Raw genomic sequence first — 24,216 nt, 5'->3', positions numbered from 1 at the left:
GAACTTTAGGTCTCTGAAGAAGGAAATGGAAGAAGACCTCAGAAAATGGAAGAACCTGGCATGTTCTTGGATTGGCAGGATTAATATAGTTAAAATGGCCATCTTTCCAAAAGCAATGTACAGATTCAATGCAATCTCCATCAAAATCCCAATTCAGTTCCTCTTAGAGTTAGAAAAAGCAATTCTCAAATTCATCTGGAATAACAAAAAACACAGGATAGCTAAAACTATTCTCAACAGTAAAAGAGCTTCTGGGGGAATCAATATCCCAGACCTCAAGCAATACTACAGAGCAATAGTGTTAAAAACTGCATGGTATTGGCACAGAAACAGACAAGTGGACCAGTGGAAGAGAATTGAAGACCCAGAAATGAATCCACACACCTATGGTCACTTGATCTTCAACAAAGGAGCTGAAAACCTCCAGGGGAAAAAAGATAGCCTTTTCAACAAATGGTGCTGGTTCAACTGGAGGTCAGCATGCAGAAGATTGCAAATTGATCCATTCTTATCTCCTTGTACTAAGCTCAACTCCAAGTGGATCAAGGACCTCCACATAAAACCTGACACACTGAAACTAATAGAAAAGAAACTGAGGAAGACCCTGGAGGACATGGGCACAGGGGAAAAATTCCTGAACAGAACACCAATAGCTTATGCTCTAAGATCAAGAATTGACAAATAGGACCTAATAAAATTACAAAGTTTCTATAAGGCAAAGGACACCGTCAAAAGGACAAAACAGCAACCAACAAACTGGGAAAAGATCTTTGCCAACCCTACATCCGATAGAGGGCTAATATCCAATATATACAAGGAACTCAAGAAGTTAACCCCAGGGAACCAAATAACCCTATTAAAAAATGGGGTACAGTACAGAACTAAACAAAGAATTTTCACCTGAAGAAATTCGGATGGCCAAGAAGCACCTTAAGAAATGCTCAACATCATTAGTCATTAGGGAAATGCAAATCCAAACAACCCTGAGGTTTCACCTCACACCAGTCACAATGGCTAAGGTTAAAAACTCAGGAGACAGCAGGTGTTGGCGAGGATGTGGAGAAAGAGGAACACTCCTCCACTGCTGGTGGAATTGTAAGATGGTACAAAACAGAACAGAAATTTCTCCCGTCTAATAATGATCAAAACACCAAATGTACTAAACAAAGAAAGAATTTTAGAAGCAATAAGGGAAAAAGGTCAAGTAACATAAAAAGGCATATCTATCAGAATTACACCAGACTTCTCACCAGAAACTATAAAAACTAGAAGATCCTGGACAGACCCTAAAAGAACATAAATGCCAGTCCAGGCTAATATGCCCAGCAAAAATCTCAATTACCATAGACTGAGAAAACAAGATACTCCAAGACAAAACCAAATTCACACAATATCATTTGACAAACCCAGTTCTACAAAGGATAATGGGTAGAAAATACCAACACAAGGAGGGAAACTACACCCTAGAAAAAGCACAAAGATAATGTTTCAACAAACACAAAAGAAGATAGCAACACAAACATAATTCCACCTTTAACAACAAAAATAACAGGAAGCAAAAATCACTTATCCTTAATTTCTCTTAACATCAATGGACTCAATTCCATAAGAAAAAGACACAGACTAACACACTGGATAAGTAAACAGGATCCAATATTTTGCTGCATACAAGAAACCCACCTCAGTGACAAAGACAATCACGACCCCAGAGTCAAAGGTTGGAAAACAATTTTCCAAACTACTGGGCCCAAGAAACAAGATCAAGTGGCCATTCTTATATGAGGTAAGATCAACTTTCAAATGGAAGTTGTCAAAAAAGATAAGGAAGGACACTTTATACTGGTCAAAGGAAAAAAATCTACCAAGAAGAACTCTCAACTCTGAACATCTATGCTCCAAATGCAAGGGCACCCACATTCCTAAAAGAACCTTTATTAAAGCTCAAAGCCCACATTGCACCTCACAGAATAATAGTCAGAGAGTTCAACATCCCACTCTCAGCAATGAACAAATCATAGTGACAGAACTAAACAGAGACATAGTGAAAGTAACAGAAATTATGAACTAAATGGAGTTAACAGATATTTATAGAACATTTCGTCCTAAAACAAAAGAATATACCTCCTTCCCAGCACCTCATGGTAACTTCTCCAAAATTGTCAAGATAATTTGTCACAAATAGGCTTCAACAGGTACAGGAATACTGAAATAATCTCATGTACCCTAAAATCGGGCACCAGACAAGGCTGCCCACTCTATCTATTCAACTTCAAATTCCACCTAGAACAATTAGGCAACAAAATGAGGTCAAAGGTATACAAATTGGAAAGGAAAAAGTCAAAATATCACTATTTGCTTATAGTGACCCCAAAAATTGCACCAGAGAACTCCTAAAGCTGATAATCAACTTCAGCAAAGTGGCGGGATATAAAATTAACTCAAACAAATCAGTAGCTTTCCTCTACTGAAAGGATAAACAAGCTGAGAAAGAAATTAAGGGAACGACACCCTTCACAATACTCACAAATAATATTACATACCTTGGTGTGACTCTAACCAAGCAAGTGAAAGATCTGTATGACAGGAACTTCAAACCTCTGAAGAAAGAAATCAAAGATCTCAGAAGATGGAAAGATCTCCCATGCTCATGAACTGGCAGGATTATTATAGCAAAAATGGCCATCTTGCCAAAAGCAATCTGCAAATACAATGCAATCCCCATGCAAATTCCAAATCAATTCTTCATAGAGCTAGAAAGAGCACTCTGTAAATTCATTTGATATAAAAAAAATAAAAATAAAACGGGATAGTGAACACTATTCTGCACAACAATAGGACTTGTGGGGGAATCACCATCCCTAACCTCAAGCTCTAGTACAGAGCAATAGTGATAAAAACTGTATGGTATTGCTACAGTGATAGGCTGGTAGATCAATGGACTAGATTTGAGGACCCAGAAATGAACCCACACAACTATGGTCACTTGACATCTGACAAAGGAGCTAAAAAATTCCTATGGGAAACCGACAGTATGTTTAACAAACTGTGCTGGATCAACTGGAAGTCAACATGTAGAAAAATGCAAATCAACCCATTCTTATCTCCTTCTACAAAGCTCAAGTCCAAGTAGATCCAGGACCTCCACATAAAACCAGATACACTGAAGTTTATGGAGGAAAAAGTGGGAAAGAGCCTTGAACACATGGGCACAGGGGAAATTTTCCTAAACAGCACACCAATAGCTTATACTCTAAGAACAAGAATCTATATATTGGACCTCAGAAAACTGCAAAGCTTCTGTAAGGCAAAGGACACTATTAATAGGACAAAACAGCAATCAATAGATTGGGAAAAAAATCTTTACCAGTCCTACATCCAATAGAAGGTTAATATCTAATGTATACAATGAATTCAAGAAGTTAGAATCCAAGGAGTCAAATAACCCTATTAAAAGATGGGGTACAGAGCTAAACAGAGAATTCTCAACTGAGGAAACTTGAGTGGCTCTGAAGCACCTAATGAAATGTTCAACATCCTTATTTATCAGGGAAATGAAAATCAAAACAACCCTGAGATTCCATGTCACACCAGTCAGAATGGCTAAGATGAAAAACACAGGAGACAGCAGATGCTGGCAAGAATGTGGAGAAAGAGGAACACTCCTCCATTGCTGGTGGGATTGCAAACTGGTACAACCACTCTGGATATCAGTTTGGTGTTTCCTCAGAAAATTATACCTGAGGACCCAGCTATTCTATTCCTGGCATATACCCAGAATGTGGTCCAACATGTAGTAAGGACACATGTTCCACTATGTTCATAGAAGCCTTATTTATAATAGTCAGAAGCTGGAAAGAACCCAGATGTCCTTCAACGGAGGAATGGATACAGAAAATGTGATATATTTACACATTGGAGTACTACGCAGCTTTTAAAACAATGAATTCATGAAATTATTAGACAACTGGATGGAACTAGAAAATATCATCCTGAGTAAGGTAATGCAATCAGAAGGGAACACACAAGGTATACATTCACTGATAAGTGGATATTAGCCCAAAAGCTCAGAATAAACACATACAATTCATGGACCACATGAAGCTCAAGAAGAAGGAAGACCAAAGTGTGGGTGCTTCAGTTTTTCTGAAAAGGGAACAAAATACTCACAGGAGAATTTATGAAGACAGAGTGTGGGGCAGAGAGTGAAGGAAAGGCCATCCAGAGACTGTCTTACCTAAGGATTCATACTATAAACAGTCATCAAACCCTGACACTATTACAGATGCCAAGAAGTGCTTGTTCAAAGGATCCTGATATGGCTGTCTCCTGAGGGGCCCTGCAAGAGCAGGTACAGAGGCAGATGCTAGCAGCCAACCACTGGACTGAGAGCCGGGTCCCCAATGGAAGAGTTGGAGGAGATGAAAGGGTTTGCAGCCTCATGGGAAAAACGATGATGTCGACCAACCAGAACCCCCAGGGTTCCCAGGGACTAAGCCATCAACCAAGGAGTACACATGGTTCCAGCTGCATTTGTGTCAGAGGAATGCCTTGTCAGGCATTAGTGGGAGGAGATTCTTGGTCCTATGAAGACTTGATAGATTCCCCATCTTGGGGACATCAAGACTGGGGGGAGCTATAGATGGGAGTGGGTTAGGTGGAAGGACATCTTTGTGGAGGTTGGGGGAGGGAGGATGGGTTGGATGTTTTTTGAGATGAGGGAAAACCAGGAAAGGGTATAACATTTGAAATGTACTAAAAGAACATATTCAATAAAATATAAAATAAAATATCTTACTTAAAGTCAATAGATGTTTAAGTAATAATGAACAAATGAAAATATATAAATGTTGATTATAAATAAACAACTAAGTGCCAGAGAGATGGCTCAGTGCTTCATAGCTCTTGTTGGTCTTAGATATAGGACTCAATTGCCAGTATTTACAATGGAAGCTCAGAAGTATTCAGTACTCCAAGTTCAGGAGTTCCAAGGCTGTCTTTTGACTATAGTGAGGACCAGACACACAGAGGTGCTTATACATTCACAGTCATTCAAGGAATTCAAAAAAAGACAACATGTAGGAAGAAGGTCTCACCCTTAAAATCAAATGAATCAGAAGGATCAGGCAGTATTAATGTTATAAATAAATGCCATCATGGGAATTAGTATAATACCCTCTGGAAAATTACATTATTCAAGATGTGACTGAACAGGGCTGGAGAGATGGCTCTGGTTAAGAGCACTTAGGCTCTTCCAGAGGTCCTGAGTTCAATTCCAAGCAACCACATGGTGACTCACAACCATCTGTTATGGGATCTGATGCCCTGTTCTGCTCTGTCTGAAGACAGCGACAATGTGCTCGATAAATGAAATAAAATAAAATAAAATAAAATAAAAGATGTGAGTGAAGCACAAAACAACAGCACATGCTTGTCTTGTGCAAAACATATATTCCAGGCACCTAAAACAATAAAGCCAGGCATGTTGACCAATACATAATCCCAGCCCAAAAGATCCAGTCAGGTGGATCTCTAAATTTGGGTCCATTCTAGTCAAATTATTTACTTATAGGACATCCAGTCTTTCACAGATGAAATCCTGTCTTCAAAAACAAATACAACAAAATTAAAACTATGAAAAGTTAGGATAACAGAATTGTGTAGAACAGAATACAAATTGCTTCTACACTGTCCTACTTGATTTAAGGATAGAGTCTATAATGGTGACAGCATGACTCCAAAAGCAAGAAGCTGACTGACCAATTTTAACCACCAAAAAGTAGACAGAAAGAATCAGAAATGGGTCTATGAACACTCAAATCCTGCCCATACTGAAGAATTTCATCTAGAAAAGCTCCTCATACACCAGCTTCAATAGTTCAAAGACATCACCCCAGATAGGGAGATCTTTCATTCAATTGACTGCATTCTGACTCTGGTATCTATAAGCTAGCTCATGGTCATCCCATGATGAAAATGCTTGTAGTCTAACTTCACTGATTCCCATATTCTGAAACAACTTGTACCCTGTTCAAATGTCCTAAGTTGCTTTTGACACTCAAGGCAGTCTCTTGAGTGACACATCTCGTAAAATCACAAAACAAGTTATATCTTCCTAGCATACAGTGGCACACAATACCTACTCCCAACCCAATAGAAAGGAATGGGTACACAGGGAGAGAAGATTGAACCAAAGCAAGAGACAACCCCAGCAGCACAAACACCAGAGGCTGTAGTTCTGTCTCAGACTCATGCAAATTCACATTTAAAGGACTTGAATGGCCCTGCTCCTTCAACTTCTCATAAGTGTTTCTCGTTGGTTACTTCCACTCCTTACACACAGCTGTCCATGGCAGACCTCTCATTGCTTAGATCAACTTGTGGTCTCAAAATGCAACTTGGGCATCAACCTCACAGTTTCATGCAGGGAACTGTTACAGTCTTCTCAGTTCAGCTCTGATTCAGTCAAACATAGATGGCTGGAGTAAATGAGCAACTAAAACCACACACTAAGGATTCATGACATCACCTTTTTTATCTTTCTTGTTTCCAGAACAAATACAACATAAGTGATCCTGCCCAGTTTGGATTCTAAGTTGTGCTGATGGATCTTGCCATGCTTAGACCACAGTTGCAACAGGTTTTGTATAAAGTTGCTTCCAGGGACTCTGAATCACTTTGCCTACTCATTATATTAATTGAAGTCTTAGCAGGACAGTGTGACCTGTTGGGCATCTTCTTAGGATTCTAATGGATAGCAAAGTCCTTCTCTTTAATGATGATAACCTTCTTGAAAACTCCTGCCTGTTTCAACATTTAACTGCCATCGAAACTACCTACTGCTGTTTTTCCCCATGGACCACTATTTGTTTTTTTCACTATAGTTATGAATGAGCCTCCCCCCACCAAGCCCCCGTAATAACCACCCAACAGACTGAATATTTCATCTATGATATCAGCCCATTACTTTTAAATTCTGCCTTACTCAATTTCTCAGGGCATAGTGAGAAAAAGAAAAATTAGGGGCCATAATATCACACAAATGACCACTAGCTTAATTTTTTCCTAGAATCTATTTTTAACTGAATCCCTTTGACATTGAATTCCTCTAGCTCCATTACTATCAACACTCCAATTATCCAGGTCATTTAAAAAAAGAAAACTTTGGTAAAGTCCTGGTATCTTCTACATTCAACATAAAGACAAATCTACCGGTTCTGTACAGCAACAAAATCACCTTTAAGGGACATTTTTGTCCTAAATTGCATCTCTGCTGTTGTTAAATCCTCTAACCAAAAACATCTCATGTAATAAGTGGGTTTATTTGGCTGATTCTGTCAGACCACAATTTATCACTTTGGGAGAGTAGCTTAGAACACGTCAAACTACAAAATGAAGGAACAAAGACCATGGACAAAAATTATTATCTGGCTGTCTCTATGGTTCGGTCACTGTCTCAGGCTCAGGCATCTATATAACTCAGACCACGACCACTTCCATAGGGGTATTTCTACACTCTGTGGGTCATACCTTCTGCTGGAGATGTACATAAGGTCTCTGGAAGAAGGAAGATTCACTCTTCTTCGCCTGCTTGCCAACAGATCTGTTGGAATCTAATTCTACAGAAGACCAGCAGAAACACCCAGCCTCATGGGTCAAAGCAACTACTAAATTCTTGCACTGCCCATTCACAGCTGACCATAGTTCGGGTAGTGAACTACAAACTGAAAGTCATCACATTAAACTTCCTCAATATAGAGAAACATTGCATAAGTTCTATGACCCTAAAAAAACCCTAATACACATCCTTTCCTGCTCATCTCTTTGTCCTAGCTACAAACTATGGTCAGATACCCCCTGATTAACAACATGCCATACATACCAAAAGACTAGGTAGTCTGTACAAAGACTTACCCCATTATTAGTTACCAGAGACTAAATTCTCACAGTTGCCCTTAGCACTAAAACAGAATACAAGGGGAAGCTTCCTCTCCCCCTGTTTATGCCTTTGTAGACAAAACATACCATTACTTGTCCTTCCTTTCCTACATCATTTCTGTGTCCTAGCCCCAACTCGGGCAGACAGCCCCTGTTAAACCACATGCCACGCGTGTCAGAAGATCAAGTAGGCTGTCCAGAGATCTGTCAATTCTATCACTTATTCCAGACACAAGCTTCAAAGTTGTCTTTAGCACTGGAAGAAAACAGCAGAGGCACCTTAACCACCCCTTCATCTATGTGCTCTATGAATAGCTAAGATCATGTCTCCCTGGCTTTCTCTATCTCAAGCCCCCCACACCAGAAAGCATTCCCACTTGAACAAACCAGCTAGGAATGTCAGTAAGTTAGGCAACATTTAGCCAACACACTCCAAAAATACAGAGGGCAAACAGAACCACAGGTACAAAACTCCCATTCAAACAAGACAAATGCAGAAACCAGAACCTAGACCTAAAATCACCCTACACCCAGATATCTAGATACCAGCATAGGCATATAATCAGCAACAGAGCCAAGCTATCCTATCACAACAGGTCCTCATTATTTCAACATAGCTGAAAGCACAAGAAAAAGACATTAAAGCCGACTCTATGTAGATGATGCAGGCCCTTAAAGAGGAAGTGAATACATCCATTAAAAAATCCAGGGAAACACAGTCAAGCGATTGGAGAAAATCAACAAATCCATTTAGGACAGCCAGGAAAAGGCAAATAATTTCAGGAAAACAGTAGATCCCTTAAATAAAGTCAAGAAAAAACAGTTGAAGTAAAACAGTTCAAGATCTTAAACTGAAAATAGAAACAATAAAGGAAACATAGACTAAGAAAATCCTGAAATGAACAATTTAAGACTGTAAAGAAGAACTACAAAGGCAAGGGTTTCCCACGGAATGGAGATGGAGGAGAGAATGAGATATTTAAGATGTAATGGATGATATGGATACATTGGTCAAAGAAAATGTTACATATAAAAATGTTCTAGTCAGGCTGTGATGGCACATGCCTTTAATCCCAGAACTTGGGAGGCTGAGGCAGGCAGATTTCTGAGATAGAGGCCAGCCTGGTCTCCAGGGTGAGTTCCAGGCCAGCTGGAGCTACACAGAGATACTCTGTCTTGAAAAACAAAAAAACAAACAAGCAAACAAACAAAAAAAAAAAAACCAAAAAAAAAAAAAAAAACTATTGTTCTAGCACAAAATATCTAGAAACTTTAGTGTAGTATGAAAGGACAAAAATGATGAATAACAGGAATCGAGAAGAATACCAAAACAAATATCTAGAAAATACTTTCAACAAAACCATAAAAATTTTTTTTTATCTAAAGGAAATGTCATGACGCATACAGAATACCAAATAGACTGAACCATAAAAGAAAGTCCCCTTGCCATGTAATAATCTAAACACTAAACATAATTAACAATGAAAGGGGAAACTAAGTAACTTATTATATCTCTGTGACCTAGAATAACTCCAGGCTACTTAGAGGAGACACTGAGAGCTTGGACACAGATTCTATGAATCCAGAGAAGCCAGCCCTGATTACTAAACCTAGAAAACTTCAATTACCATAAATGAAAGAAGTAAGATAAAAAAAACAATATTTATAAATACAGTCTTACAGAAAGTTAGAGAAGGGGCTGGAGAGATGGCTCAGCAGTTAAGAGCACTGAATGCTCTTCCAAAGGTCCTGAGTTCAAATCCCAGCAACCACATGGTGACTCACAACTATCCGTAACATGGTCTGACAAGTACCAAATTTAATATAAAAAAAAATAGAATTCAAACCAAAATTAACCAAAAGAGATACACAACACTATACAGTAATAAAAAATTCACCAAAATAACATTTCAATTTATAACAACTAAGCCCCCAAAATAAGAGTAGCTACCATTGTAAAAGAAACACCTTTGTAGCTTAAATCACACACTGGCCCTCATGCATTTATAGTGGGAGACTTCAATATCTGACACCCTCTTCTGGTGTGTCTGAAGACAGCTCTAGTGTGTTTAACATATAATAAATAAAAGTTAAAAAAAAAAAAAAAGAAAAAAGTAGAGAAGGAAAAATCCAAAACAAAGAGGCTAGCTACAAACATGAAAACACAGGAAATAAGTCATCTCACATTATCAGCAAACCAAAAGTATACTCGTGCACGCTCAAACACACACACACACACACACATACACACACATACATACACACACACACACACACACACACCCAACAACAACAAAATAAAAGAATTAGTGATATTTCTCAATACTAATGGCCTCAATTCCCCCAACGAAAGACTCAGGCTATCAGTATGGATGGTAAAACACCATGCATCCTTCTACTCATAAAAGAAACCCAGTTCAATTATCAAGAAAAGACATTACCTCAAGGTAAAATGTTGGAAAGATACTCCAAACAAAGAGAAGCAAGAAACAAGCTGGTGTACCAATTTTAATATTAAAAAAAAAATAGAATTCAAACCAAAATTAACCAAAAGAGATAAAGGCCATTAACCAGTAATAAAAAATTCACCAAGATAACATTTCAATTTATAACAACTAAGCCCTCAAAATGAGAGTAGCTACTATTGTAAAAGAAACACCTTTGCAGCTTAAATCATACAGTGACCCTCATTCATTTATAGTGGGAGACTTCAATTTCTCATTCTCACCAATGGACAGGTCCTGTAGACAAAAACTAAACAGAGAACAACTCGAGCTAGCTAACATTAAACAGCCAAATGGACCTAACTCATATTACAACACATTACACCCAAACACAAAAGAATATATACATGCTTCTCAGCAACTCTTGGAAATTTCTCCAAAATGAATGCCATACTCAATACAAGTCTCCACAGTGAAAGTCTTCACAGATACCAGAAAATTGAAATACCCTGCTGCATCCTATCAGACCAGCATGGATTAAAGCTACAAATTATCAAATAAAGAAATGACAGATCGCTATAGAAACTGGAAAAACTTTGTACTGAAGGGAAAATGTGTCAGACAGTGATAAAGAAATTAAGCACGGTTCTCTTATCCTGTCACTCACTTACTCTAGCCCTTCCTGTCCTCTTGAGCTCTTCCCTTCCCCCTTCCCCCCTCTGTTCACTTGGTCATGGCCATCCTCTACTTCTCTACTCCTTCTCTCTGCCTTTCTTTGCCTCTACTACCCCGTTAACTCCCCTCCCCATGCCCTAAATAGACTTTATTCTATGCTTAAAAAAAAAATAGAAATTAAGCACTTCTAGAATCAAAGGAAAATGAGTACATAACATATCCAAACTTATGGGACACAATGAAAGTTAACTCCATACTCAACACACATTAAAAACTCAACAAAAAAGAATATTACAAACTAATTTCCCTCATGAACATAAATGCAAAGTACTCAATAAAATACTTACAAACTGAATCAGAAAATATGTCAAGATTACTAGCCATGATTGTGAAGACTTCACCCAAGTGATGAAGAGATGGATCAACACACACACACAAAAAAAAAAAAAAAAAAAAAAATCAAAAGATGTAATCCACTATATAAATAGAGAGAAAATACTTATTAGAAAATGAAATAGCCTTTAACAAAATCCAACAGTTATTGATGATAAAAGTTCTAGAAAGTTTAGGGATACAAGAGACATATCTAACTAAATGTGGTAAAGGAAATGTATAGCAAGCCTTTAGCTAACATCAAATGAAATGGAGAGAGACTCAAACACATTTTACTATAATAAGGAACAAAACAAGGCTTCCAAATCCCTCAGTATCTATTCAATAGTATACTTGCTATTCTAACTGGAGCAAGAAGACAAATGAAAAATATCAACAGGATATAATTTGGAAAGTTTCGTAATTGGTAGATGGTATGATAGTATACAGAAGTGACCTCAAGTTTTCCATTATTAAATTCCTACAGCTGATAAAACATCTTTAGGGAAGTGGCCGGATAGATTAACTTAAAAAAAAAACTATGTAAAAATGATGCATAGACTGCAAAAGAAATTGGGGAATCACCCTTAAAAATAACTGGAAATAATATAGATTATGGTTGACTAAGTATTTTTAAAAAAGCAAGAAAAATCTCAATCTCAAAAAAACCTTAATGATGCAAACCTCAAATCTTTAAAGAAAGAAATTGAAGTTATGAGAATGAATAAAGATCTCTCTTGTTCATGGATCACTAAGATTATAATACAGAAAAAATGGTCATCCTAACAAAACCAATGCATACATTCAACATACTATTCCAAAGTCCAGTGAAATTGTTTACAAACCTGGAAAGCACAATTCTCAGCCACATGAAGAATATCAAAATATCCACAATAGCCAAACAATCCTGTGCATTAAAAGAATTGCATAGGGCTGGTGAGATGGCTCAGCTGTTAAGAACACTCACTGCTTTTCCAAAGGTCCTGAATTCAAATCCCAGCAACCACATGATGGCTCAAAACCACCCATAATGAGACCTGACACCCTCTAATGGTGTGTCTGTAGACAGCTACAGTGTACTCACATATAATAAATAAATAAATAAATAAATAAATAAATAAATAAATAAATAAATCTTACAAAATAAAAAAAGAACTGCATAGTACTGACAAACAAGAGAGAGACACTTTGATCAAAAGTATCAAGTGGAACCCAAGACATAATTCCAACCACATATGTAAACCTGATTTTTAATAAGGAATCCAGAAATATACACAGGAAAGGAGACAGTACTTCTGAAAAATGGTGTTCCTTAAATTATATGTCTGCATGTCGAAAAGTAAAAATAAATCCATATTCATCACTCAAGTCCAAGTGGATCAAAGACCTCAAAATAACAGCAGACACACTGAAATAGCAACAACTGATAATGGGACCTCATGAACCTAAAGAGCTTCTTTGAGGTGAAAATAACAGTCAATTGCACAGAGACAGCCTAAGGAACAAGGAAAGAGTTTTACCAACTCCACAAATGACAGAGGTCTAATATACACAATATATAAAGATTTCAAGAAACTAGACTTTAAACAAACAAACAAACAAAAACTTCAATTAAAAGTAGGTTGCAGATCCAAACAGAATTCTCACCAGGGGAATCTCAAATGGCTGAGAAACACTTAAAGACAATTTCAACACCCATAGCCATTAGGGAAATGCAAATCAAAACTACTGTGATATAGTGGCTTGGTTTGATGCTTTTGTATTGTAAAGCTAAATATTGACCCAAAGGCCAGGCTGTCCCCAGAGAGGAGAGTCTGCAGCAAATCACACTAAGTGACTTTCCCTCAAGGTATTCTTGATACCTGGGCCCTCTGGGAAAAGGTAGGCAGGCTCCCAGGATGATCAGATATCAGCCCAGCCAGTCAACCAAAAGGTAATCCTAACTGCCCATCACCAAGTGCCTAGTTACAGATATTGTAATCTGCCATCTAAAAATGTATAAAAGATGTTTTTAAGTTAGAATCTGGGTTGCCTCTGGTCTCTTGCTTGAGAGAACTCTGAAGGTAGATCCCAGAGTGACTGAAAGTAAACCTCTTCTTTTGCATAGACCTGCATCTCCATGTCTCACTTGGGGGCATCTTGAAAGTACCACAGACCAAGTGCTGGAGGGTCTTACAGGTCTATCTCAAGACCCAGTTATACCACTCCTGGGCATATACCCAAAAAATGTCATCAGATCATATTGCAGCTGGGTAGTGGTGGTGCACGCCTGTAATCCCAGCACTCTGGGAAGCAGAAACAGGCAGATTTCTGAGTTCGAGGCCAGCCTAGTCTACAGAGTGAGTTCCAGGACAGCCAGGGCTATACAGAGAAACCCTGTTTAGAAAAAAACAAATCCAAAAAAAAACCCAAAGGGTTTTTTTTTCTCCTTTTGTTCTCTAATTGCTCTGGCTAGGACTTCCTGTACGATATTGAACAGGTAAGGAGAGAGTGGACAGTCTTGTCAACTCCCTGATTTCACTAGGATTGTTTCAACTTTTTCTCCATTTAATTTGATGTTGGCTATTGGTTTGCTGTATATTGCTTTTTTATATAATTTGATATAATTCATTTATAAAAAACGTTCAATAGCCTATATTTCTTCACTTCAAGCTGTTCTGTAAGGATACCAGCATAATTACTTAACACTGGCACAACGGCATGCAGAAACAGATGCTCAGAGGAACACAAAATCAACCTTATATTGGTATTTGAGGTTTCAAATAACCATAGTTCACATGAATTAATACAAAGTCCTCTCATATACATCTTAGAATATGAGTTCAGGACACTATTCTACATAAAATTCTCAGCAACTCTTTTAACTGGAGAGCTTGCCTCACCCATTGCAGGACTGAACTTGCCTAGTTTTCAGTAGTATGCCTGTGCCTTTGCTTCATTCAGACTTCCCAGTTTCTATGCTTGGGGGGGTCCACTAGATCCACACTGCCACCGACCACCCAAGTCAGGTATAAGGGTCCCTGGGACAAGGGTTCTCAAAGGATTAAAAGATGACTAACAGAAAACAAACACAGAGGCAGTTTGACTCTAAATATATTTTGCAGTTCTCAAGCAAGGGTTTTTATTTACAAAGAAACAAGTATTACAACTCTGAGAAGATGTGTTCAGTGAAGCAGTCAAACAGAAGAGATATCATCTTAGGCATTTGCCACAATAAAATACAAAATTATACAGGTATTACAACTTCTGAAAAAGTGTGTTCAGTGATGCAATCACGGATAGAACAGGTAACATGATTATTATTTGGCACAATAAAAATCATCCAAGGCTTGCGGCAAATGTCCAAGAACAAGTTAATAAATTTTTCTTGACAGTTATTGTTTAACATCTAGTATCTGACTTCTTCTAAATCTTCAAAGCGTAAATGTAAACTATTTTAATTCTTTTTATTTAAGGCTTTCTTTACCATATACCAAAGCCCACTTCCAATGATACACTGCAGTCATATGAAATTCTATTGCTGAAAAAGTTTTATCTAACATAATACTATTATGTAATTTTCTAAATGATTTATGAAGTAAAGCACTGGTTTTCCCAGAGATACGGTCCTAGCTAGTGACCTCATCTCAAGGAATTGTTTCTTACACATTATTCTTGCTTAAGATCTTACCATAGGCTATCAGAAACATCTCATAAATAAGAAAAAAAGAATAAAAGAGGATAAAACAAATAAATTGCCATGGGAACTACAGCTCGATATTTTGTTCTAGGCAAGAGATTGAAAACAGGTTCCAAGAGGCCTCCTTTTGAAGTTTCCACCTTAGTCTGTGTAACTTGTCACACAGATTCTACTGGGGTTGGTGTGGCACCATACTCCAGGGATCTTTGCTTTGGTCAAGGTAAGTGAATACTTCTTGTGTTGACACAGAGCATCCTGTGTATTACAAGAGATATATCATGCCATTTTTTTATGATTTTAGATGTAATTGGATATATAACACAGGATTAAACTCAGTGGATAAAAGGACACAAAATGGAAGTGGTATGAATGACTTCCTTATTGACATTGCCTTGTTAGGTATTTAGGGTCATAAGAAATGTTCCTGTTTTAATTTGTATGCATTTAGTGCACTTTAAATTACTACAAAGCAACAATACAAGCATGAAACTTCATGTTAAGATGGGGATCCAGATATTATATTCTACATAGTGCGTGAAAAGTATCATACAGATTTAAGGAGGTGCTGGAGACACCATACCTGGACAGGAACTGCCAGCAGCAGGCAGGCATGGAGAAAACTCCGAAGACCACAGCAGCTCCTTATAGAAAAGGATGGCACCTGGGACCCTGAGAAGCAGGAGACACATCTCTCCAGGGGACCAGCCATCTAAGGGACTGTAGTAGGCCAGGATGGAGACATCTCCTTAGCTCACAGCAGATCTTTGCAAAAACTGTTTTTTTCCATTTCTGCTAACCTTAGCCCCGAAAAATGGCTGTATAGATTTCATTTGTGCATGGCTTTTTAGTTGGCCTTTGTGTGCACAATTATTCTATTATATCTGACTTTCTTATTTCTTTCTCCTTCTGCTCTGGTGAGTTCTGTTAAACTAGATGTTCCTTGATGTAATGATTCTTAAACAATTAAGAATTGAGACATAGGGGCACAGTACAACACAGTTCTAATGGCCCAGGTGTATGCTGTATGCTCTCATCTTGGAAACAATGCAATAAGTGCATAATGGTAGTTCCTGATGAATGTTTGACTTGCAAAGAAAGTTTGAAGAAATGATTAGATAATGAATTAAAGTCCACACTGACACCCGGAGAAAGGAAAAAACTATTGAAGTTATGAAGTAAGTTTTGCACAACATTTAAGAGTGGTTCCTGGATAAGCAAGTATAGAATGCATAAAGTAATATACTGGTAAAACTAAGTGGAAACATGGAGACTCTAAGGAGAGGCACTGTGTGTAATGTGCAGAAGCAGATAGCTAGTGGAAGAATCAAGGATCAACTTGATTCTTACTGGCCACTGCCTGGCAGCTTTACCCATGTCACTTATCTTTAGAGCGTCACAGGAAAATGCAGGTAGATGACCTAGGAATTCTCGGCTCTGAAGTATAATAAGTCAAAAGATAAAGTTAAATAGTGATAAGTTTTCTATTGTTATTATTGTTGTTGTTGTTGTTATTATTATTGCCTGGAAATAGCTAGAAACTTTGGGGAACAATTACAATTCTTGATTCTTTGTGGGATGTGGTTATTCTTTTGCATTTGATTTGTCAATGATTATACAATGCATAATTTTTTTCTAGTTGCTTTTGAAGTATCAATAAAAGACAGGGGCAAGAAAAAAGTGAGACCAGCCAGAATGGCTAAGTTTAAAAACTCAGGAGACAGCAGGTGTTGGCGAGGATGTGGAGAAAGAGGAACACTCCTCTACTGCTGGTGGGATTGCAAGATGGTACAACCACTTTGGAAATCAGTGTGGTGGTTCCTCAGAAATCTGGGCATGACACTCCCGGAAGACCCTGCTATACCACTCCTGGGCATATACCCAGAGGATTCCCCAGCATGCAATAAGGACACATGCTCCACTAGCTTCATAGAGGCCTTATTTGTAATAAATAGCCATAAGCTGGAAAGAACACAGGTGTCCCTCAGTGGAGGAATGGATACAAAAAATGAGGTATATATATATACACAATGGAGTACTATTCAGCCATTAGAAACAACGAATTCATGAAATTCTTAGACAAATGGATGGAGCTGGAGAACATCATACTAAGTGAGGTAACCCAGTCTCAAAAGATCAATCATGGTATGCACTCACTAATAAGTGGTTATTAGCCTAGAAACTTGGAATACCCAAGACATAATCCACATATTAAATGATGTCCAGAAGAACGCAAGAGTGGCCCCTGGTTCTGGAAAGGCTCAGAGCAGCAGTATAGGAGATTACCAGGACAGGGAAGTGGGAAGGGGTGGATAGGGGAATGGGGGAGGGAAGAGGGCTTATGGGACCTTTGGGGAGTGGGGAGCCAGAAAAGGGGAAATCATTTGAAATGTAAATAAAACAAAATCACAGAAAAAATCAAAATAACGTAAACCAAAAAAAAAAAAAAAATGTTTACCACAAAATATCTATGAACTTTTGGGTATTGTGAGAAGACAAATATTATGAATAGCAGGAATACATGAAGGATTCCAGCAAAAATGTATAGAAAGTATTTTTAACATAACCATAAAAATATTTTTGAACCTAAAGGAGATATCAAGAAGCATACAGAATACCAAATAGACTGGACTACAAAAGGAAGTCCCTTTGCTGTGTAATAATCAAACACTAACCATATAAAACAGAGAATATTATATCTCTGTCTTCTAGAATTATACCTGTCTTCTCAAGAGAGACTATAAAGCCAGAAGGGCTTGGAAACAGATGCAATGAAACCATAGAAGCCAGCCCTGATTACTAAACCTAGAAAATTTCAATCACCATAAATGACAAAAAAAAAAATAACATGTTGAAATGATACACATCTAGGAATACAGCCCTAAAGAAGGTGAGAGAAGGAAATATCCAACACAAGGAGGTTACCTACACACAAGAAAACAAAGGAAATAAGTAACTCACATTATCAGCAAAACCAAAAGTACCACAAACACCACTGCCAACAAAAACAAAATACAAGAATTAGTAATCATGCCAGGCAGTGTGGCACATGCCTTTAATCCCAGCACTTGGGAGGCAGAGGCAGGAGGTTGTCTGAGTTCAAGGTCATCCTGGTTTACAGAGTAAGTGCCAAGACAGCCAGGGCTACACAGAGAAACCCTGTCTCAACACCTCCCAAAAGAAAAATGAATTAGTAATCACTATTCATTGCTATTTCTCCCTAACAATGGCCTCAATTTCCCCAATATAAAAGACCCAGACTAACAGAATGGACGGTAAAACAGCATGCATCCTTCTACTGCATACAAGAAACCCAGTTCAACATTAAGAATAGACATTACCTTAAGATAAAATGTTGGAAAAAAAGATATTCCAGACAAAGAGACCTAAGATACAAGCTGGTATAGCCATTTTAATATCTTAAAAAAAAATAGAATTCAAACCAAAATTAACTCAAAGAGGTAAAAACCAGTCACAATAAACTAATAAAAAAAAATCCACCAAGACAACATTTCAATTCCTAACATCTAAGCCCCCCAAATGAGAGTAGCTACCATTGTAAAAGAAACACCTTTGCAGCTTAAATTACACAACAGACCCTCATGCATTTATAGTGGGAGACTTCAATATCTCATTCTCATCAATGGACAGGTCCTGCAGACAAAAACTAAACAGAAAATAAGTTGAGCTAACTGTCATTTAAAAGCCAAATGGACCTAAATGGTATTTACAGCACATTACACCCAAAGACAAAATATATATATATATATATATATATATATATATATATATATATATGCTCCTCCCAGCAATTGATGGAAATTTCTTTAAAATTAAGGACATATTAGAATACAGAGCGAGCCTCCAAAGACACTGGAAATCTAGCTTCATGCTATCAGACCACCATGGATTAAATCTTCACATCCTCAACTACAGAAATGACAGATCTCTAACAACCTCATGGAAACTGAAGAACTTTGTATTGAATAGCAATTGTGTCACACAGTGATAAAGGAAGAAATTAAGCACTTCTAGAATTCAATGAAAATGAATACAGGACATATCCAAACTTACGGGACACAAAGAAAGTTGTAATAAGAGGACATAGTACTAAATGCAAACATTACAAAGGAGGGGTAAGGTAGATATATTCATTCTTTGAGAAAAATTAAAAAAAAAAAAAAAAGCAACTCTAATCCAAACTAACTAAAATAGAATTTGCAGATTAAGAATATCAGAAACATCCCAGCACTTGGAAGGCAGAGGCAGGAGGATTTCTGAGTTCGAGGACAGCCTGGTCTACAGAGTGAGTTCCAGGACAGCCAGGACTAAACAGAGAAACCCGGTCTGGGAGGGGGTGGGGGAGGAGGGAAGGGAGGGAGACACAACAACAACAACAACAACAAAAAAAAGAAGATCAGAAACAAATGCGCTCAGAAAAGCAGACATTGAGGAAATCCACAGAATTATAAGGATATAGTTTAAAATCCTGTGCCCCTCCAAATTGTGGAGCCTAAAGAAACGAATACTGACATAAAAAGAGACACTTAGATCAAACTTATCAAATGCAAGAACCAGAAACAATTCCAACCACATCTGGAAACCTGATTTTTGATACTAGAAATGCATGAGGGAAAGAAGACAGTACCTTCAAACAATGGTGTTCCTTAAACAGTATGTCTGCATTGTAGAAAAATGGAAATAGATCCATATTCATCACTCAAGTCCAAGTAGATCAAAGACCTCAAAATAAAAGCAGACACACTGAAACTAATAGATCAAAATATAGTGAACAACTCTGAATTCACTGGCATGGGAGACAACCTTCTGAACATAACACAAATATTGTAGGTGCTAATATCAACAACTAATAAACAGGAATAAATAGCCGCTTTAATGCAAAAAAAAAAAAATAACACTGTCAACTGGACAAAGACACAGGCTAAGGAATAAGGAAAGATTTGTACCAACTCCACAACTAATAGAGGCCTTATATACAAAATATATAAAGACCTCAAGAAACTAGATGTTTAAATAAACAAACAAACAAAAACTTCAATTAAAAATGGGGTACAGAAGGCTGGGCGGTGGTGGTGGCACACGCCTGTAATCCCAGCACTCTGGGAGACAGAGGCATGCAGATTTCTGAGTTTGAGGCTAGCCTGGTCTACAGAGTGAGTTCCAGGACAGCCAGGGCTATACAGAGAGACCCTGTCTCGAAAAAACCAAATCCAAAAAAAAAAAAAAAATAGGGTGCAGATCTGAACAGAGAATTCTAAACAGGGGAATCTCAAATGGGGGAGAAACACTTACTAGTTCAACACCTCATACCAAGCTGTTTCTATTATAATGCTAAATACTGTCCCCTGAGGCCTGGTTGCCTCCAGAGAGGAGACAGAGTCCATAGCAAGTGGTGCTAAATGACCTTGCCCACAAGTTATTCCTGGGTGACTCTGTGATCTTTGGAAATGAAAGTGATCAGAAAGGGAAGCTATGATTGCCTCCGCAGACCCTCATGACTACTGCATTTGGATTCAGGAAGTCCCAGTCCCACTTGAGGCCCACACACAAAATAATGTTGTAGGGCAATTCAATGTCTGCTTCCTGGCACATGGATGTGGAGTCTGACATGTCCACCTTCACAACACCAGGCACTCCTGAAAGAACTCTGCAAACCTAAACTCCTTTTGTACTCTGGAGTAGAATTTCCATGAATCACATCACTGTGGCTGGTGGTCATGAAAAGTTAAAAGGATTCTAATTAAATGTTGCTGAAGGAGGATCTCCATCTTCTTCTCTCTACCAGTTTCTTGACTATTTGGAAAATTTATCACACCAAACTGAATGTGGAAGGCAAAGTTCAGAATTTCTAGAAACTAGACCTTCAAGTTTCCAGTCTGTCTTCCCACTGCCTACCAAAACCAATGCCTCTGTGTGTACACTGGACAGTGATATTATAAGCACAACACCTTTCCAGTGTTAAAGTTCCTCCTCCCTAGAGAATCCACACTCAGTGAGGCTCAGGGGCCAGGAGCCTTTGCCAGGTTACCACCATGTACCAACAGAACCACAATCTGGCTCACAGCATACTCCACTCCTTAGCACATTGGACTAGGACAAGTCAGCAACCTGTTCTTCCTGGTATGGGGACAAGGTCAACACAACTGAACATGGCATCACTTCTGGTCTCCATCATGGCTTCCTGCAGCTACAGCAGAGGGCTGGGAGAGAAGAGAAACCGACCAAAGGGAAAGGAGGGAAATGGTAGAGGAAAAGGACCAGGTAACCAAAATGACTCAATTTCATCAGGAAGAGCTGCACAGGGAAGGGCATCCCAATCACTCTGTTGGGGGTTGGGGAATGACAGGCATATCTTCTAACAGGAAGACACTGAGGGATGCTGGGAGAACCTGACAGCCAGGTCCACTTTGACTTGTTAAGTAGGTAATTAGTCCCAGGGTTTTGCTTAATAGTAAGGAGGAATGACAAAGTAGAAATGATTTAATTAAAATCTCAAACATCATTTTAAAGCTGAGACAGACCTTGTGGTTCAATATTCTCTAGGGACTAGACATAAATACCTAGAGTACACTAGGTAATCCTCACATGTATTCTCCCTGATTGCGCTTTTTCAGACAGGAATAACAACATTCCTGTTGGGAAGAGCCACACCAGTCTGTTCGTATCTTCTGTATTAGTTAACTTAGTGCAACTACAGAATTTTGGTTTCTAGAAAAAAGTTCAGTTCCATATCCAGAGTTTTGATTGTCCTGGGCTATGAAATCGAAAAAATTGCCACTTAGGCCTTTTACTGATCATCAAAATTTGATTACCTGATTACTCCTTGCTAATGACAACCAAATATTGTCAAACATGAAAGTTCTCCTCCTCCCTCCTCATTCCTTTCTGTGCAACAGAGTTGGTCAGTGAACTCAATTCTAACTCCAACCCCTTTTCATTTTAAGTATCCATTAAAAGCCACGGAAGTTAGGGGACACTCATGCACTGGTCTCTTTTCCACCTCACTGACTGGTAAGGGCCAAGCCTGCAAGAGCTGCAGGACAGTCTTCAAGTCCTTGGGCCACAGAGGCAGGATGAGGTATACAAAATTCATAATTACAAGCATGAGGAAAGCCCAAGGTTCAGAAAGGATTCTTCTAATGTGAATCTAATATTAAAGCACTTTAAAGATGGAATGAAATTCTTTTTTTTAAGATTTTATTTATTTATTTATTTATTTATTTATTTATTTATTTATTATATGTGAGTACACTGTAGGTGTCTTCAGACACTCCAGAAGAGGGTGTCAGATCTCATTACAGATCGTTGTGAGCCACCATGTGGTTGCTGGGATTTGAACTTAGGACATTCAGAGGAGCAGTCAGTAGTCTTAACCACTGAGTCATCTCTCGAGACCCCAGGAATGAAATTCTTAAAGACTGGGAAATATTCCAGAATAGATAAATACCATATTGGGGCAGTGACACATTAAAGAACATGAAATTTAAAAAGTATCATCAGCCAGGTGGTGAGGACATATGCTTTGAATCCCATTAGTTGGCAGGCAGAGACAGGCAGAACTCTCTGAGTTCAAGGCCATCCTGGTAGATGGAAAAAGTTCCAAGACCACCATATCCTCACAATGAAAACCAGTTTTAAAAAGTACACAACCAAAAAAAAAAAAAAAAAAAAAAAAAAAAAGTACTTAATATGGCCAAGGAACCAAAACCAATCTACAAATTCAATGCAATTCTCCTCAAAAATTCCAACACAACTTTCTACAGACATTGAAAGTGCAATTCTCAACTTCATATGGAAGAAGAAAAACTCCCATGAAAATCAAAACAATCCTGAAAAATGAAACAACTTCTGGAGGAATCAGGATCCCTTACCTCAAGCTGTACTACATAGCAATAGTGATAAAACCCTAATGTTATTGGTACAGAGACAGACAGACAGATCCATTGAATACAATCAGAGATGCTAAAAGGAACCCACACATGTATGGACACTTGATCTTTGACAAAGTAGCAAAAACCAGAGCTGGAGAGATGACACTGGTTAAAAGCTGACTTTTCTTCCAGAGGTCCTGAGTTAAAATCCCCACAACCACAAGGTGGCTCATAACCATCTGCAGTGGGATCTGATGTCCTCTTCTAGTGTTTCTGAAGAGAGAGTGACAATGTACTCATAAACATAAAATAAAGATAAAATCATTTTTTAAAAATGGAGCAAAAGCCATACAGTAGGGAAAAAAAAAGCATCTACAACAAATGGTGCTGGTCTAACTGGCAGTGTACATATAGAAGAATCAAATTGATTGTATTTATCACCCTGCACAAGATAGATCCCGGACATTAACAGAAAACCAGATATACTGAATCTAACAGAAGCAAAGTGGGTAAAGCCCTTGAACGAATTGGCACAGAACAGAATTTCTTGAATAGAACACCTGTGACTCAGGCTTTAAGATCAACAGTTGATAAAGGGGACCTCTTGAAAATGAAAAGCTTCAGTAAGGCAAAGTACACTGACACTAGGACAAAAGAGCAGGCAACAAATTGAGAAAAGATCTTCACTAACCCTACAACCAATAAGGGGGTAATATCAAAACTTTATTAAGAACACAAGTTAGATGCCAAAAAAAAAAAAAATTAAAAATGGGATATAGAGCTAAATAGAATTCTCAACACAGAAATCTCGAATGACAAGTAGCACTTAAAGAAATGTTCAACATCATTTGTCATCAGGTAAATGCAAACGACAGTGACTCTGAGATTCCACATTGCATGAATCAGAATGGCTAAAATTGAAAACTCAAGGGACAGCACATGCTGCTAATGACACTGAGAAAGGTGAACACTCCTTCTTCGCTGGAAGGACTGCATACTTGTACAACCACTCTGGAATTCAATCTGGAGGTTCCTCAGATAACTGGGAGTAGTTCTATCTTAAGACCAAGTTATATCATTCCAGGGCATGTACACAAAAGATTTTCCACCATATCACAAGGACACGTGCTCCACAGGGTTCAGAGCAGCCTTACTCATACTAGCAAAAACTGGAAGCAAATAGGTTCATTTTAACACTCTATTGTGGTTCCTTTAATGTAGT

The 24,216-nt window shown here is 38.1% G+C and overlaps 1 protein-coding gene across 10 annotated transcripts in view; it reads right to left on the bottom strand.

Moving 5' to 3' along the window:
- Positions 1–24,216, bottom strand: part of LOC127670388 (zinc finger protein 431-like) — a 553,459-nt gene that overhangs the window by 163,317 nt on the left and 365,926 nt on the right. For 4 of the 10 annotated variants that reach the window (XM_052164736.1, XM_052164745.1, XM_052164806.1 and 1 more), the window contains exon 2: positions 19,751–19,845. The exons of 4 other annotated variants lie outside the window; for them this stretch is intronic. In XM_052164736.1, coding sequence (XP_052020696.1) covers positions 19,751–19,819 — 69 coding nt within the window. In that variant the 5' untranslated portion in view covers positions 19,820–19,845. Of the gene's footprint in view, positions 1–2,540; positions 2,599–19,750; positions 19,846–24,216 lie in introns of those variants that run through there. 2 more of the 10 variants (XM_052164788.1, XM_052164814.1) reach the window with 1 other exon arrangement.

This window comes from Apodemus sylvaticus, chromosome 1 (genome assembly GCF_947179515.1).
Source record: "Apodemus sylvaticus chromosome 1, mApoSyl1.1, whole genome shotgun sequence".
Lineage (NCBI taxonomy): Eukaryota > Metazoa > Chordata > Mammalia > Rodentia > Muridae > Apodemus > Apodemus sylvaticus.
The sequence above is the reverse complement of the archived record's forward strand: the minus strand, read 5'-3'. Positions and strand labels throughout refer to the sequence as shown.